The sequence below is a fragment of the Chanos chanos genome, chromosome 4 (assembly GCF_902362185.1).
Source record: "Chanos chanos chromosome 4, fChaCha1.1, whole genome shotgun sequence".
In the NCBI taxonomy this organism is placed as follows: Eukaryota; Metazoa; Chordata; class Actinopteri; order Gonorynchiformes; family Chanidae; genus Chanos; species Chanos chanos.
Window position 1 is genome coordinate 42,989,030 of NC_044498.1, and position 17,006 is coordinate 43,006,035.

The 17,006-nt window shown below is 41.6% G+C and overlaps 1 protein-coding gene across 3 annotated transcripts in view; it reads left to right on the top strand.

Annotated features, from left to right (window-relative positions):
• Window positions 1-2,521: 2,521 nt before the first annotated feature.
• The window catches only part of prkcha (protein kinase C, eta, a), a 25,664-nt gene continuing 11,179 nt past the window's right edge, over window positions 2,522-17,006 (top strand). The window contains exons 1-10 of one of the 3 annotated variants that reach the window (XM_030770502.1): window positions 2,522-2,872; window positions 9,096-9,159; window positions 12,435-12,588; window positions 12,781-12,815; window positions 13,137-13,219; window positions 13,636-13,765; window positions 13,889-14,022; window positions 14,262-14,402; window positions 14,691-14,864; window positions 16,596-16,750. In XM_030770502.1, coding sequence (XP_030626362.1) covers window positions 2,522-2,872; window positions 9,096-9,159; window positions 12,435-12,588; window positions 12,781-12,815; window positions 13,137-13,219; window positions 13,636-13,765; window positions 13,889-14,022; window positions 14,262-14,402; window positions 14,691-14,864; window positions 16,596-16,750 — 1,421 coding nt within the window. The remainder of the gene's footprint in view (window positions 2,873-9,095; window positions 9,160-12,434; window positions 12,589-12,780; window positions 12,816-13,136; window positions 13,220-13,635; window positions 13,766-13,888; window positions 14,023-14,261; window positions 14,403-14,690; window positions 14,865-16,595; window positions 16,751-17,006) is intronic. The other 2 variants (XM_030770505.1, XM_030770504.1) reach the window with 2 other exon arrangements.

Here is a 17,006-nt window from a genome sequence, read left to right on the forward strand (position 1 = left end):
GAGGGACTGTTATTTTGTGTATGTATTACAATCGTTCAGCAATTTTGCTAAGACATTTTGTTCAGTACTTGAAATGGCCAGATGAAGAGACAGTTGCTAAAACAGAGAAAACAAACAAATTACTCTGCAGTTATAAAAACACACCACACGAACAAGCTGAGTGTATCTGCACAACAGTGATGTGTTGTCAATCATGTCCAACTGAATGAATCAATAGTTTGTGTGCTTAGTTGTCTTCTAATTCTCCCACAAAAATAGTTTAGTATATGTATTAACCATGCATTTCAAAGTATTACACAAAGGGGTGAGTGTATTCAAGTAGATTACTCTCTTGTGTATGTGTCTGGGCTTGTGTCTCTTAGCCCCTAAGAAGAGAAACTTAATTGTGTCAGCTCTTTTTGCAAGACCTCACCTACACATTGAAAGAAAAGGGCAGCAATAAAAAATGCTGTGAAACGAATAGTGGCCTATGACTGCCATCTTCTGGACAATGATGGAAATACACTTCACGTTAAGCTAACAGGAGATTCCGAGTTGACATGATCGGCACTTCAACGAAACTCTCCGGTTTCGTTTCACATCTCTTCAGTAACATCCTCATTTATATCCCTTTATAACCACTGCTCTCAAGTGACTTTACAGTGAGAACAGGCTATTTGTGGTAACCTAACTGGCTTTTTGAGGAATTGTGTCAGTACTGAATGCACACTGTATTTATGATCTGCCTTCTGTATGCCTTCATTTTCTATCTTTTACAGGTTTACATACTCTGTATTTTTAAGCACTTCCATTATAAGGATGGGACAATACAGGTAAAGTTTTCAAAAAGTTTTCAATTTTTTTATATATAATAAAGGCTAAAAGATTGGGCGAGGAAGCTTCAACAGTTATGTGGAACTGAGCTAGGCTCGTATTTAATTAGCAGGCTATGAATCATGGGGTTTGTAGTAGCCATGTCAAATGCTTCAGAACTGGAACCATTTTCATCAATGTATTTAAACCACTTGGGGAACAGAAGGAGACAGGTCAAAGGTCCAGACCTACACTGATAAACAAGAGCTTTTGATCCTATGGCTTAATGGATATCCAGAGCAACAACAAATCATATGCCACAAAGAATAAGAGAGTAAAAGTGAACCAATGAGGAAGGGATGAGGAAAAGAGAAACGGAGGGAATGGATATTAAAATATAAATGCTGATGTACAGTGGGAGAGGGTATGAGAGGCTAAAAAAGACAGAAGAGACAAAAAAGCAAAAAAAAAAAAATCTTTGTGAGCATTTTGTGTGGAATAGGGAGGCAGGGTGTGAAAAGAGAAGCATTCTCAGTAAAACGGTCAGGAGCAGCTAAAACAAGTTGAGGAGGCCTAAGAAATTCTCTCTCTCTCTCTCTCTCATGTGTGTGTCTTCTCTGCTCCAAATTCACTGTGACAGGCTGTGGTGATAACTCTCAGTGTAAGTCCTGCCTTTCTCATCCCTGGTTTTACCTGGGTCCTCTAATGTATGTCCTGACAGGATGGCATTGTTTTAACTTCGTACGTGTTCCCAGTAAATATTGTGTCGCCCTTAAAGCAATTGTATGAAATATGCTGTGTCGACAGTGAGATTCAGCACAACCTCATCATGTCGTTCACGTTGATTAGAAGTACTGTTTCATATGCAGCCACTAGAGGTTGTTGTCTCTTAAGATGTGAGATGGACCAGGTGAGTAAACAGTGCCGTTCAGGTATCTCACGTGAAGGAACAAACACGTGGCTTTGTTTGATAAACCAGAACCGGAATTGCGACGGTCAATGTACACACATTCAACCGTGGGAACTATAGAGACAGAAAATGAGAAGGGTGGCCGCGTTCTTTTGATGCAAATGACCCCATCTTTACCAGGCAACCAAAGTACTGCAGTGCAACACGGTTAAAACTTTTCACAATATGAAATGAGTTGGCTACAAGTTGGGGATATACAGATTTATATGACGACAAACTGTGTCATGTTTCAGTGAAACATTACGCTTAACCTCTTCAAACGCTTTCACTCTAACAAAAAATGACCAAATCGACTTGTATCCTACAGTCACTGATGCAAGCTGACCTGGATACTTCGGAGAGTCATTTTCTGTTTTGCGACTTCCCCTTTTTTCAGTAGTGACTTGCCTCTTCCGCATAAGCAGGTCATGCTTGACAGAGGGCTTTGAGTAGGTGGTGTTTTAATTGTGCTCCGCTTGGTGTGATGGTTGACTCACAAGCTCCCGGACCAAAGCTCACTATCGTGCATTAACACTTGTTGCGTTCATTGTACAGACGACCGGGGGAATGCAGTCCGAGGGAAGGTATTGAACGTCAGTGTGACAGTCAGTCTGGGCATATTGGACTGCAGTCCGGGTCGAAGGTGCTAGTATATTTTGTAAACTAAAGACAATGTAAGTGTATGATTTTTTTTTTTAAAACTTTGTACTTAACTCTTGGACTTTCTTGAGTTTAATCTGATACTCTTGAAGGGGTGAAAGAATTAACTAAAATACGAAAATGAGGTTTAATGGATATCTAAAATTACGAATTGGAGAGGCGGTGGATCTGAAACCGACGACCACCTCTCTCCGTCATTCTGTGATGTTCAACAAAGGGAATCAATCGTTGGACCCCTATATTGTGGTGAAAGTGGACGAGTACAAAGTTGGACAAACGCACACAAAACAGAAGACCAACATGCCGACTTACAACGAGGAGTTTAGTCTCAATGTGAATAATGGAAAACACATCGAGTTGGCAGTCTTCCACGATGCTCCAATTGGTTATGATGACTTTGTAGCTAACTGCACGATCCAATTTGACGACCTCATGAAGAAGACAAACACAGAGGAGACCTTCGAAGGATGGGTGTGTACAAGTATTCTCACACTTTCGGTCAAAATTGTTTGTGTTTTTTGTGTGCGAGGAATTAATATGATACGATATGAATATGTTACTGAGAGATGAGGGAAGCTGTCAGAACTTCATAGAGTACACGTGGATAACTATTGGTCGTTATTTGTATTTTTCTGAGGGTAATTAATTTACTTGATAACAATGTACGGACCCGACGCCCTAATCAAGCATTAATTGAAACTGATGTCAAAAGGTTGCCACACACATTCAACATTCTTCACTTTCTTGGTCCACCTTAGTCGTTTATATTTATGTTTGTGTCAGGTACCACCTCAATAACGATAAATGCGTGACACATCCATGCCTCTCTGAGATATGACAATATCATACAGTATCAAACAATTCGTGTCCCTGTTTTTCTCCTGTGGGAAGGATCTTCTAAGAACCTCTCTATATCAGTACATAATCATAGCTCGACTGTGGGCTATAGTAAATAATATTACATCTCAGCAGATCTGAAATCAAGATGTTCTCTCAAGTTCACTGCCAAATCTTGAACTCTGGTTTCCTCCCACCACAAAGACATGCATGCTAGGATTAGTACTCTTGTCAGTGACCTTGTCTAAGGCACTGGCAAAAAGACCTAGAGTTGGTCCCTGGGCACCTGTGCTGGCGGCTGCCCACTGCTCCTAGCTCATAGTGTGTGTGTGTGTGTGTGTGTGTGTGTGCTTGTGCGTTTGCGCGCATTGCTCTAGTGTGTGTGTGCTCACTCGTGTTAGGATGGGTTAAATGCAGAGGTTGTGTGTGTATGACAAATAAACTTCTACTACTTCTACTACTAACGTACTACCAGTGTTTTATATCAGTGCTCTGTGATTTAATGAGAATGTACCAACAGACACACACAGTGTAGACACACCACCATGCATCTTCTCCTTTAAACCCCCTGACTTTTTTCTCAGTGGTTGCTTTTGCCGTGAAAAGCTGAGCCTCAAACACACATTTAGCGCAGTGAATAGTAAGAACGTATGCGCAGGAGTGATGATGAACTTTGTAACTGGAGCAAACTGACACCCTTTGGTCAGGTGGTGATCAAATCTACATCTGCAAAGGTCTGAAACCACACACTGACACCTCCGCCCACCCGTTTCAGCTCAGTTCTACTCACTGCTGATAATGTGTTAAGTCTCTCAAACATGAGCAGTATGTTCAAAACCAGACATCTTCTTGTCCACTTTGCATTAGTAACAGGGAGCTGTACTAAATAAACAAACCTGAACTATGATAAGACTCAATGTGTCCTTGCCTGGATGCAGGTTAATGAGTTGGAGTTTTCATTATGGAAATTGCTAAAGCAGGATTAGCTTAAAGGTTAATGCTTCATGCAGAACATCAACTGACAGCAGATGAACTGCCCCAGTTTATGAAAAACCGCTGTTTTTCTTTTTTGTTGTTTTTTTTTGAGAAGATTCAGTTGTCTTCTGATCACTATCACTATTAATAGAGTATCGCTGAAAGACATGGCTGAAAGACTCAAGTTGCTTTAGCTGACCGTCCTTGTCTGTTTTAGAAAACCGCCTCAACTGTACCATACTATGGGAACATCTGACTATAGGTCTGTTTTTTTTTTTTTTTATAAATATTGGTCCTAAAGTCAGGACATGGCTTTGAGCAGTTCCATCATAGGCTGGTGAGTGTAGTATGAACGATCAGGAGACTGTGCAGAGGAGCATTTAAGAGAGATGTGTTTAGAGCAGGTTGAGGAATGTTTAGTTGGAAATTTCACTCGTATATGTAAGGAGTCTAAAACATAGCGGTATTTGACCTGAATACTGTGGTACAGTGAAACCTATGTAGAGCCTGGGGCTTTTAGTCTAAGTATCGACAACCAGAAAACTCCCTGTCACTGCATCTCCACAGTGTGTGTGTGTGTGTTGTACCGTGGCTAGTTTTTATGGGTGGGCACCATGGGTGGGTGGGAAAATGAAATTAAAGAAAGAGCATTAGTGTAATGGGGACCCCCCCAAAGCAAACAAAAAAGGTTTCATACTGAACAGCATTTTTGTGGGCATATTTGTGTGTATTTGAAAGTTTGGTAACTATGGTAAGTCATGTAGACAGTGAGTTTAAGATCTGCATTAGTTTTACTTTAAACTTCAGTGCTAGCGTGTGCTTGTGAGAAAAATAAGTAACATAGGGTGTGTAGCCATTTGATGGCTGTTTTGTCTCCGGATTACTTTTTCATTATTCACTCTTTCATTTCATTACTTTTTCATTATAGGACTCAGAGGGAGTGAATGTTAAGCTCTACAGAGTGCTGTTACCTCAGACCTAAGCACTGAGTGTGTGTGTGTGTGTGTGTGTGTGTGTGTGTTTGTAAGAGAGAGAGAGTGAGTGTGAGCATGGGCATGTGTGCGTGATTGTAAGACTGTGTTTACATCATTAGGAACATCAACTCATCATTTTTAATTTTCATCTTTGTCTATAAAAGTATTTTGTTAAAAATCCCTGTGGTGCTAGTATTGTTATTAATAGACTCAATTTCCCCCCCACTAAAACACAAGACTGTGGCCAGGTTCACGGAAACTTCCATCAGCGCTGAGTGGTTAAAGTGGAACAGCTGTGCATGAGTGTATATGTGTGTGTGCGGGGGGTTTGAGGGCAGGGGAAGGGGCGCACCACGCAACATGCACATTTATTTTTCCATCTTAAATTGCACTTCTCTTTTAACATGTTTTGCTTTTAATTTTGGTTTTAATTCACTTGAATGGGAAAGTATGTCCAAACTTTTGACTGGTACTGTGTATAGATACTTTCCATCTTACACACAGAAGCAGACTTTATGTAAACTTTTAAAACTTTTAATTTAGATGAAATGTGAGTTTTAGGTACAGGAGGAATTTAACTTTCTGACACACACACACACACACGCACACACATACACATACATGCACTCACACACACACACACACACACACATATACACATACATGCGCTCACACACATACCAAGACATACGCTGTGTAAGACAACAGGTCCTAACACGCCCAGTTTTTTTTATGTTACTTTCCCACCAACGCCTTTTCCCTCCACAACACCTCAGGGCTCCATTCTGTCAAGGCCCCCCTCTCTCCCTCTCCCTCTCCCTCTCCCTCTCTTTCTCTCTCTCCCTCTCCCTCTCTTTCTCTCTCTCCCTCTCTCTCTCTCTCTCTCTCTCTCTCTCTCCCTCTCTCTCTCTCTCTCTCTGATTGGCTGACAGTGAGGGTGATGTATTGCTTGTCCATACGAATTCTTGCATAGTGTATGCAGAGGACTGTGCTTTGAGAGGCTCTAAGCTGAGGAGAGTCCATACAGAGGAGTCTTCTCAGTCACACAGTACCACATATGAATGACAACACAGTGAAGTGGAGATAAAGTAAAGACTGCCATTTTAAGGCACGTATTAATACTACATCAGAGCTGCGGAGTGCTCTTTCCTTGCTCTCAGAATTGCACTGCCTTCCAAAGTAATGGAACATTTGATTTTGAAAGGCTTTCAAAAAAATGTGCAGTAATTTGTCAGGCTATATTCTGTATTCAGACATGCAAAATATTCTTTTCTGACAACGAATCCATGAAAACAACCAAAGAAACCCATCTGAAGTTATACCTTGATTTTTTTGTATCTGTTGCAAATCGCAAATGTACCACCCTCGGTTTGGTTTTTTATGGCCTCCTTTCAAGAGTCAACACACATATGTCTTCTATAGTGGGTGTCAGATTGTTTATATATCGGGGTAAATCTTTGATTATAACTCCTTACAAATTCTTTCAAGATTCTTTGTTTTGTGCTCTTTGATGGTCACCTTTGAGCAAATATTCAAACAGTTTCGATTCAAAACAAGCATTTTGGATTTAACCCTTTGATGACTGATTTCAGGGCGAGCATGAGATTTTTATGCTACTGAAAGCTCATTCAGTCAAGTTTCAATTTTCTTATATAGGGAACCAGGCTTCTAGACAAAACCGCTTTTTTTTTTTTCTTAATTTCATGATTTAATTGACCTCAGCAAGAGTCCTTAAACCAGTATGTACCCTGATCTTAAAAAAAACCCACTCCTGTGTTTTACTGTTATTTTGCGATTTTGAATCACCTACACCAGACCTGACAACTGATGAATAGTGTGGCTTAAAAGCTGGTCTCATCTTTTGGGCTCATCTTACCATTAGACTTTGTTCTGATTAAAGTTCTTGTGCTGTTGTGCTGTGTATATAAGACGTTTGCTTTTGTTGACTGTTGTCAGTAGAGGCTTTGTGCTGGCAACTCTCCAAAGAAGTCTTTAAGACTTGTTGCTTTGAGAGGATGAGTAATGGTAGTTTTGAAGACTTTGTGTCCTCAGAGTTCAGTGAGATTTTTGTTGTCTTTAGAGTTTTTTTTTTTTTTTTTAGCCTTTTTCACCATGTGCCTCACAGTCTGTCACCATAGGATACAACCTGATCCTCAGCCAGGCAGGTAATCCAGTGTACTTAATCTCTGACCTAAGAGGGAAAGGTTCGCTATTGTATTTTTGAACCTGTTGCCTCTCAGAACACTTTCCTTTTTGTCATGCTTACCTCATTTTCACACCTCTGTAAAGTTGGAGCCGTGGAAGAAAACCACAACCCAGCTCCTTAAAACTGAGAAAATCTTGAAAGACTAGTGTGTATGCTTATTTGCTGAAATTGTTTTATGAGAGAAGCACATGTAATAATTGGAGTGTAAATATTTGTGGAATATCTGTTTGGGGAAAATGATGTAGGGAAAAAAAATCATTTGAACTTTCAGTTTGTATATAATGTCTCATTTATGTGAATTGTTTTCAGGTCATCAGTCATATTAAAGGGTATTGCATATCTCAGAGTAAATCTGCTCTTTGAAATGCGATATGGGTTGGGCAGTTCAACAAATTGATGCTAATAATAATAATAATAATAATAATAATGAGAAGGAGATTATTATGAAGAAAGTTGTTGTAATTAGAAAAAAAATATTCTACATTATGAAACCTCTGTTAGACAAAGATAATTATTAGTGAAGCAGAATGTGCTTGTATGTTCATTGTAATACCAACCAGCGTGTTTGAGCATGAAACTTCACTTGACCAAAAAACAAAATGAAAACAAGAACAAGTAAAAGAACAAGAATAAGACCAAAACGTGTCAGGTGTGAGGAATTTTTAATCATGCTGAAATATCAAATTGAGCAAAATGAGTTGTACATTATCCTTGTGATTGCAGAGATTCGGATCAGTGCAGCCTTGTTTTATGGAGTAGTTTGACTAAGGACAGGGCTTGGCTTTTACTCTGTTGTGGAGTTTAGTGAAGGGTTTCTTGCCTAAGTTAATGTGTTTGGACTCAGAGAGGTAAAGGAAATCAGTGGAGGAAAATGAACAACCTAACATGTTGATCCTCGTGATTGATGGTTCATAAGTTGTTGGATTCATTGTCGGTTGTACTATGTCATAAGCCCATACCCAAAGGCTGACCTTACATCAAACTGCACTCTCTCTCTCATAAGATGCCCTCTCTCTCGTATACAGACCTCTTCTCCCCCCCCCCCCCCCCCCCGTACCTACTCTCTCTCTCTCTCTCTCTCTCTCTCTCTCGCTGTCTCTCTCGCTGTCTCTCTCTCTCAGTGTGAATATGTGTTTCACAGAACAAGGTATAAATATAAGAAAGGGTAGTGTACCAGCCCTTCCAGTTCTGTTTCACATAATCACCATTTTCAACCTGTTACACATTCACATAGTGATGCTGACCCCTCACACACAGGCTTCTGTATGAACGCCCACTGAGAAGGCCCTCCCCACAGCTCCCTGGGTCAGCACTCTCAGACTAAAGGACATATAGACCATAGCAAAAGCTCCGTCAAACTCCCCAAAGGAAGGAAATGTAAAATAGCACAGTACTGTATTCATATCATGATAATGTAACTGGTAATAGGTAATAAGTAAAAAATCTGATCACTTACGTGTTCTTCTTGATTACATCACTACATTACCATTAATAAACAAAGAGGACGTAGAATGAGTGTGTTTATGCGTTTTCGTTTGTTAATATCTCACCTCTGTACAGTGCAAACTGCACAAAGTCTCAAGAAGAAAAGTATTTATGTTCTTACAAGGTGACAAATAATAGTCTGCTGCTAATAGTCTGTAACTCTCTCTCTCTCTCCCTCTTTCTCTCTCTCTCTCTTTCTGTATGTGTGCATTCTTAGGTTGACCTGGAACCTGAGGGCAAAGTGTACATCCTCATCACTCTCACAGGCTCCTTTACTGACGGTAAAAAATTTGAAAATACACACACACACACACACACACATATATACATGCATAAACTCTTTCACACTAAACACACACGCATTCTCCAGGAACCTCTCCTGCTGAAAGCACTGGGCTCAGTCCAAAGAGAAGTGAGCACTTTTAGAGCCTGTATTCACTTCACGCTCTGTGGTTACATAAATGAAAGAGGACTGTTCTGTGGTGTGTTTGTTATCAAACCATGTACAGTGGCCCTGAACGGTGTCTTCCAGGAAAAGCTGAACTGGATGTTGAAGTAAAGCGAGCGACTTTTGCATCAAAGCGATTCAACCACTCGCAGAAACTTAGAGCTGATTAAACAGGGATGGTGGACTTGAAGGGCAGGTTTTCGATTTTGCAGGCAGATAAGAATGAAAAATAAGGAGACACAAAACAGAATTGTGGCGCGTCGGGGTGTGTGTTTTGTTTCTCCTTCGAAACTCGATTGTTTACGGTTGCACATGTACCTGCAGGCCTCTTTTGTGTTTCTTTCAGTGTGTGTATGTGTGCAATAGCAATGTTACACTGATCTGTGCTTGTGCGCATTTATTATGTTAATGTATGCAGGGGATGTTTGGATGTGTGTGTGTGTGTGTGTGTGTTTTTGTATATCTGGGTAGTCATTCTTTTTCTTTCACACGCTTCACACTCTTCTCTCACTCTCTCTCTCTCTCTCTCTCACTCTCTCTCTCTCTCTCTCTCTCTCACACACACACAAACTCTCTTTCTTTTTCTCTCTCTCCATCTCTTTCACAGATAAGAATAGAGAATGTGTGACTGTTTCCTCTGTGATGTGTATGCTTGGGCACACAGTGTATTTCCTCTCTCTTTCTCTTTCTTTCTCCCTCCTTCTGTCTCTCTGGCTCTCGCTCTCTTTCTCTCTCTCTCTCTCTCTGTCTTTCTCTCTCTTTCTCTCACTTCTTTCTCTGTCTCTCTCTCCCTCAACCCAGCTATCTCTGTGATAATGTAATGTAAGTACACGTGGAAGTCCTTTCATTCAGATTGAGTTAATCAGCTTATTTTATATTTTAAAGTGCCTATAAAGCCTTGGGATGCCCTTGGCCATGGCCTTTTCCGCATGTGTGTGAACATAAGCGTGTTATTTCATTTAAATGAGTGTTTTTAGAAGAGTTTCCACAGCTTTTAATTTAAAATGCGGTACTGCCCTAGAAAGCTGTCAAAACAAACAATAATTGTGGCCTCAGGCCTCACAATGTTGTAAGTCCCAGTGGCTTGTCTGTGTGATATAGCAAGGGTACACATCAGTTCACAAGAGAACCGAAAAAGTGTGTGTTCGTGTGTATGGGTGTGCATGTGCGTGTGTGTGTGTGTGTGTTTGTGTGTATGCGTGCATGTGTGTCTGTGAGTGTGTGTGTTTGTGTGTTGCTTAACAGCTGCAAAAACTCAACAGGAGTGGTGTCATTGCCTATATTCCTCGCTTCTGAAAAAGTTCCCCTTTCCCCCCCAAGCTTTGACTACACATAGCAAATGCACTCCGAGCAAAAATGGCACATACTCTTGGAAATATTTTTCTGTTTTTGGTGACTATTCCCTCACATGATGGGTGTTGCATCCTCATATTCATCCAGTGTAGGCATAAATGTGGTGTGTCTGTGTGTGCTTGTCAAGAGTTCGTGAGTGTATTTTGTGTTTGTCAAACCTATCTGGTACAGCTGTGCACATTATGTTCTAGGTCAAGTCTGTGCCCTCTGTTTTGAGTCTGCCACTCGGTCTCCAAACGGCCCTTTTCAGCTCTTTGTGTGTCTGTCTGCCCGGCTGTTTAGCCAGCATCTTCTTCTCCTTCCCACGTGTTATTCATTTGTGTGTGTTTCCACATTGCTGTTATAGGGGCTCTGTATCTAAACACACACACACACACACACACACACACACACATTAACTTCACTCCAGCCTCTTTCTGTAACCCTATCAGAGGGCACTTCAAGCATATTTTTTTATCTGGAGAGTTATCTCACAATTACTGCTGATATCTACAGCTTGAGAATTTAAAGTTCCACGATACCTGTTGTGTACAGTGTAATAATTTGGAGCTTATCTCTGTTTTATGGCCCTGCACTGGTACTACTGATATAAGCCCTTGTGTCACACACACACACACACACAGACACACATATAGACATAATTAGACTTCCCCTAAATGAACACGTGTGGTTAGCACTGTTCAGTGCAGAGATGATGGTGCTTTGAATTTGATTAATGATACGGTTAGACTACGGAAGAGAAGAAAAAAAAGGGGGGTGGGGCGGGGGCAGGGGGGTCTGTTCACACACATTCAAACCCACACATAGAGTACACATTAAGCTTAGCGCAAAAACCTCCTTCAGAACTTGACATTTTGCTCTTCTGAGTCCGAACAATGTTTCACATGTTGCACGACCTCACTCAAACATGAAACTCCAACAGAGCCGTTACTTCACAGCTTCATCTATACTGATGTATCCATAGCAACATCTGTTCAATTATACCTCATATTAATCCAAAATACAGTAATGCTAATTGATAGGCACTTTGTGTATGGGGGATAGGAGGAGTTAAGGGACCTCCCCTTGAAAGTTTGACCTAATGGCATTGCTTCATTTTTGCTTTCTTTAACTGCGTACATTTTGTAATGATAACGCGGTCACATAGGTTTCTGTACGGCCTGGAGTCATTCTCTCTTATGTGGCAGTTGTTTTGCAGGGTTATTTTGATTTTGCGTACTAACATATGTCTGAGGCATGTATTCATTTTTAGTTGACGTAAAGGTCAAAATTGAATCAGCCTGCTTTTGGTCTAGTTACACATCACCAGAAGCACCTCACAGTAATTTGACAAGTGTTGATAGAGGCAGGCTGCAGTGAGGCTTGGCAGACTGAGACTAACATTAATTATACTTATATCTCCCATGCTAAACAGTACGGCGTACTGGGTTCACTGTCACTGACACTGTCAGTAATTGTTGTGGGAACACTAGGGAACTGAATCCCTTGTCCATGTGAAATTGATGATTGACAAGTCTGGAAGACTAGAGAAAAAAACAAAAACCCAAACCTGGACAAATGGAGTGTTAGTGAAGCACATTTGGTCAGTTGTGTTAAAAAAATAAGGCACATTCATTTTTTTAAATTATTTTTATGCTGTTCTGTCATGCTTTTATTATGACTCAGCAAATGTCAGCAGATCTTCTAGCACGTGCTGTTCTCTTTATAGTTGTAACCTCCCCCCCCCCCATACATTCTCTTTTTCTTCTGCTTTAGAAGATGCAACGGGAAATGAACGTTCATACAAAGAGTTCACACGGAAGAGGCAGCAAGCGGTCAGACGCCGCATCCATCAGGTCAATGGTCACAAGTTCATGTCAACATTCCTTAAGCAGCCCACATTCTGTTTTCACTGCAAAGAGTTCATATGGTAAGACGACACAACACACACACACGCATGCACACACACACACACACACACACACACATACACACATACACACACACATGCACACACACACACACACACACACACATGCACACATACATGTGTGCACACTGATAGGATGGCAGTTATTTGCTTGAGACTTCATGTATTTTTCACTCTCTTTGTCTCTTCTAGGGGTGTGTTTGGGAAACAGGGATACCAGTGTCAAGGTGAGCTAGTATTCTCTCTCTTACACTTACTGTGTCTTTCTCTTTAATGTCATTCAGTTTATTCTGTTTTCTGCCCCCTTAACCTCCCCTTTCTGACTGCTGCTGGAACACTCATACAGGAAATGTAAACTCACCCACAGAAACTTGTCTGTGTGTATTTTGCATATACTAAAACAAACAGCATCAAACATTTATGTTTCGAGTGTAGACCAAATCTTTCAGACTAATCATAGATAGATAGATAGATAGATAGATAGATAGATATGGATAAATAAATGAATAATAAACTTATTTATTATATAAATGCTGTGTGTTTTCCAGTATGTACTTGTGTTGTTCACAAACGCTGTCATCAGTTAGTGGTTACAGTCTGTCCGCGCATGAAAAAACCTGCCAAAGAACAGGTGAGAAGGGCACACCAAAACACACACACGCACACACTCGCACACTCGCACACACTCGCACACTCGCACACACTCACACACACACACACACACACACACACACACATCTCCTTCACTCTCACTCAGGCAGAGAAGTAGAACTAAACTGTGAGTTGACTGTGGTGGAGCAGTGATCTTTACACTTGGCTGCTCTCTGCTGGTGATCACTATGATTATTATATTACATACATATGAATATGAGTTGGTCAAATATTTATACGTAATTATTTGTATAAACCTTTTTAAATGCCGTTGTCTTGCTCGACAAAAGTTAGGTTTAAGGCATTTCCTAATTCCTGCCTCTGAAACTTACAGCAGTAGACGATCAGATCAGTGATGCTAACCAAATCTTCTGGCTTGTCGTTACTCTCCCACAGACAACCAATCAGGGTTTCAGTATAAACGTTCCCCACATGTTCAGCGTTCACAATTACAAGGTTCCTACTTTCTGCGACCACTGTGGCTCATTGCTTTGGGGACTTGTTCGACAGGGACTTCAATGCAAAGGTAAGAATCTGTCTCTCTTTTCTCTCTGTGTGTGAGTGTGTGTGTGTGTGTGTGCCTCTCTCTCTGTCTCTCTCTCTGTTTTTTTTGCTCTTTTTATTCACTGTAATATTTCTCTCTTTTCAGTATGTAAGATGAACGTGCATATTCGCTGTAAAGGAAATGTTGCACCCAATTGTGGAGTCAACAATGTGGAGCTGGCCAACAAACTGGCAGAGATGGGCCTTCAACCAGGAGGACTGTCCAAACGCAACTCAGTGGTAAACACACACACACACACACACACACACACACACACACAGTGTACCTACTGTATATACACTACACATATGCATTGTCATTTTCTCAGTATTCAAGGTGTGTGTGTATGTGTGCGTGTGTGTGCGTGTGTGTGCGTGTGTGTGCATGTGTGCGCGTGTGTGCGCGTGTGTGCGCGTGTGCGTGTGCGTGCGTGTGCGTGCGTGTGCGTGCGTGTGCGCGTGCGCGCGTGCGCGTGCAGTGCCAGGGGACTTCAGCTGATCCACACGGCCGGGCACCCAGTGTGAGGAAGAATTGTGGGGAGACAGACAAACAGAGCAGAACCCTGGGCATTACAGACTTCACCTTCCTCCAGGTGCTGGGCAAGGGAAGCTTTGGCAAGGTCGGTCCATCTGACAGTGTGTGTCTGTACGTTTGCGCGTGTTGTTCTTAGAAATGATACCCTAAAATGGCAGCTGATGTGGCCGTTATAATCTCATTTAGCTTTGACAGTTCGTCTCGTTTTAAATTAACTCCAAGGGCAAATAAATAAAAGAGTCAGATTTTCCATCAGTACAAACCCCCCTGTGCATTTTAGTCATTTTGCAAGATGTCCTTTTGGTGGTCACCCAAATTTAAAGAAACATGCAAACATGAAATGAAAAGTGCGTACATGTGTGTTTCTATGTAGGTGATGCTGGCCAAGCTGAATAAAAGTGAGCGAGTGTTTGCAGTGAAAGTGCTGAAAAAGGACATCATTCTACAGGACGATGATGTGGAGTGCACCATGACCGAAAAACAAGTGTTATCCCTTGCCCGCTCTCATCCTTACCTCACACAACTTTTCTGCTGCTTTCAGACACCGGTAGGACACACTCACACACTCACACACACTTTTTAAATATACGCATAACGCACTTCCCGTCATTGTGAACTCCATTTGTTAGTTGCAGTTTGTTAGAGGGGCCAGCAGGTGGCAGTATACATTCAGTTTCTGTTTCTCCTCTGGTTGTGAACGTGTTCTGTATGAAGCCATATATCCATAAACCACAGGGAAGCGTGTTTTATGTCGTCTCTGTTTATGTGCACCTTTGTATTTGTATTTGATAACTTTTTGCCTGGGAATTAGATCTTGCTGATTTTTGCTCACTACCTGGAATATGAAAGCTGTGTGTAGTGGGTAGGCACCCAGAGGACTATGGTTAAGACTAATCCTTTTAAGCCAGTGTCCATATGAGTTTGTGAATATGTTCTGTCCTACTTCTGCGAGGTTAAAATAGAACAGGTGACGCAAGGAGAAGGGTTGAATACGGGGCTTAGACTAAAGCATGACTAAACACACAGACAGACACATACGTGTACACACACACGCGCACAGTCGCACAGACACATACACTTACACACTGTGATATCATAGTACGAGCTGTGACATTTTTAACAGTCTTCGTAAAAGAAAAGGCTATTTAAAGAGTGACAGTACTGTGCAGTTGTGAAAGTGTGTATTTGGTTAAGGGGATACTTAATAAGCAACAGTAATGTTTCAGGTTGGTCTGGTAACCTCCTGCCCACTTCCCAGTGATACTGAGAGAAAGCCTGTCGTATGCTGTCAGTATGTATTTGTTTAAAATGAAGCTGAGTGCTGTCACAGAGAGTATAAATATCGTGGGTTTGATCATTGGTACTATGTGGTTGGTCTTTTTGACTAAGTGCAAACACACTCTTTTGCTCTCCAGACATAGTGTGTCCAGCCAGACAGAACTGAACATCATGTTCCTTCAGATTTTATTACTGCAGCGCACTTGCACATGTTTGTGTGTGTGTGTGTGTGTGTGTGTGTGTGTGTGTGTGTGTGTGTGTGTGAGTGTGTGTAAGAGTGTGTGTGGCTGTGTGTGTGCGTGTAAGCTCAAGTTGTGTCAAACATACTCAAGGTCTCTTGTGCGTGTGTGTTATGGACCATACATGTGCCGTGTAATGAGAAGAACAGATTTATAGCTTTGCATTCGCTCTCTCTCTCTCTCTCTCTCTCTTTCTCGCTCTCGCTCCCTCTCTGTGTGTGTGTGTGTGTGTGTGTGTGTGTGTGTGTGCGTGCCTGTGTGTGCATACAAGAGTGCATATACCACTAGGTCCTCCCAGTCCTTGCCTGACACCAGCATCAATCTTTTTTACAGCACGTATGAATTTAGCGTGATTGAATTATACTGACCTGTCAGCCATCACAGCATAACATCATCCCCGTCGTCATCTCCACGGAAACATTTGATATGTCTCCAAACATAACCCACACCTATCAAGTATAAGACAGTAGAGAGTTGTTTGAAACCCCTCTCTCTCTCTCTCTTTGTTCATTGCTTGAAAGCTGTGTGTTCACTTCTGACTTCAGTCCAGTCTTATACCTCCCAGATTCAGCAACCACTGTAATTCTTTGTTTTTACTCTCTCTCTGTCTCTCTCTCTCTCTCTCTCTCTCTCTCTCTCTCTGTCTCTCTCTCTCTCTCTCTCTCTCTCTCTCTCTCTCTCTGTCTCTCTCTCTCTCTCTCTCTCTCTCTCTCTCTCTCTGTCTCTCTCTCTCTCTCTCTCTCTCTCTCTCTGTCCCTTAGGATCGACTGTTTTTTGTAATGGAGTTTGTGAATGGGGGTGATCTCATGTTTCATATTCAGAAGTCCAGGAAGTTTGAGGAAAACAGAGCTCGATTCTACACGGCTGAGATTACCTCAGCGCTGATGTTTCTGCACAGTAAAGGCATTCTGTACAGGTTCGACATACATGCACAGCACACAACACACACACTGCTGATCTAGCAAGAGCAACAGACGTGACATGACTGTCTTATCTGACGTAACAGAACATGTGACTTTCAGGAGCCTCCATCCCTACACACACACACAGACACACACACACACACAGAGTCACATGCCCATACACACATAACCTGTAAGTAAGTGGATTTTCATTCAGAAGAGATACCATGCCTGTACAAGGAACTGGTCATTTGCAGAGTTCATTGTTTC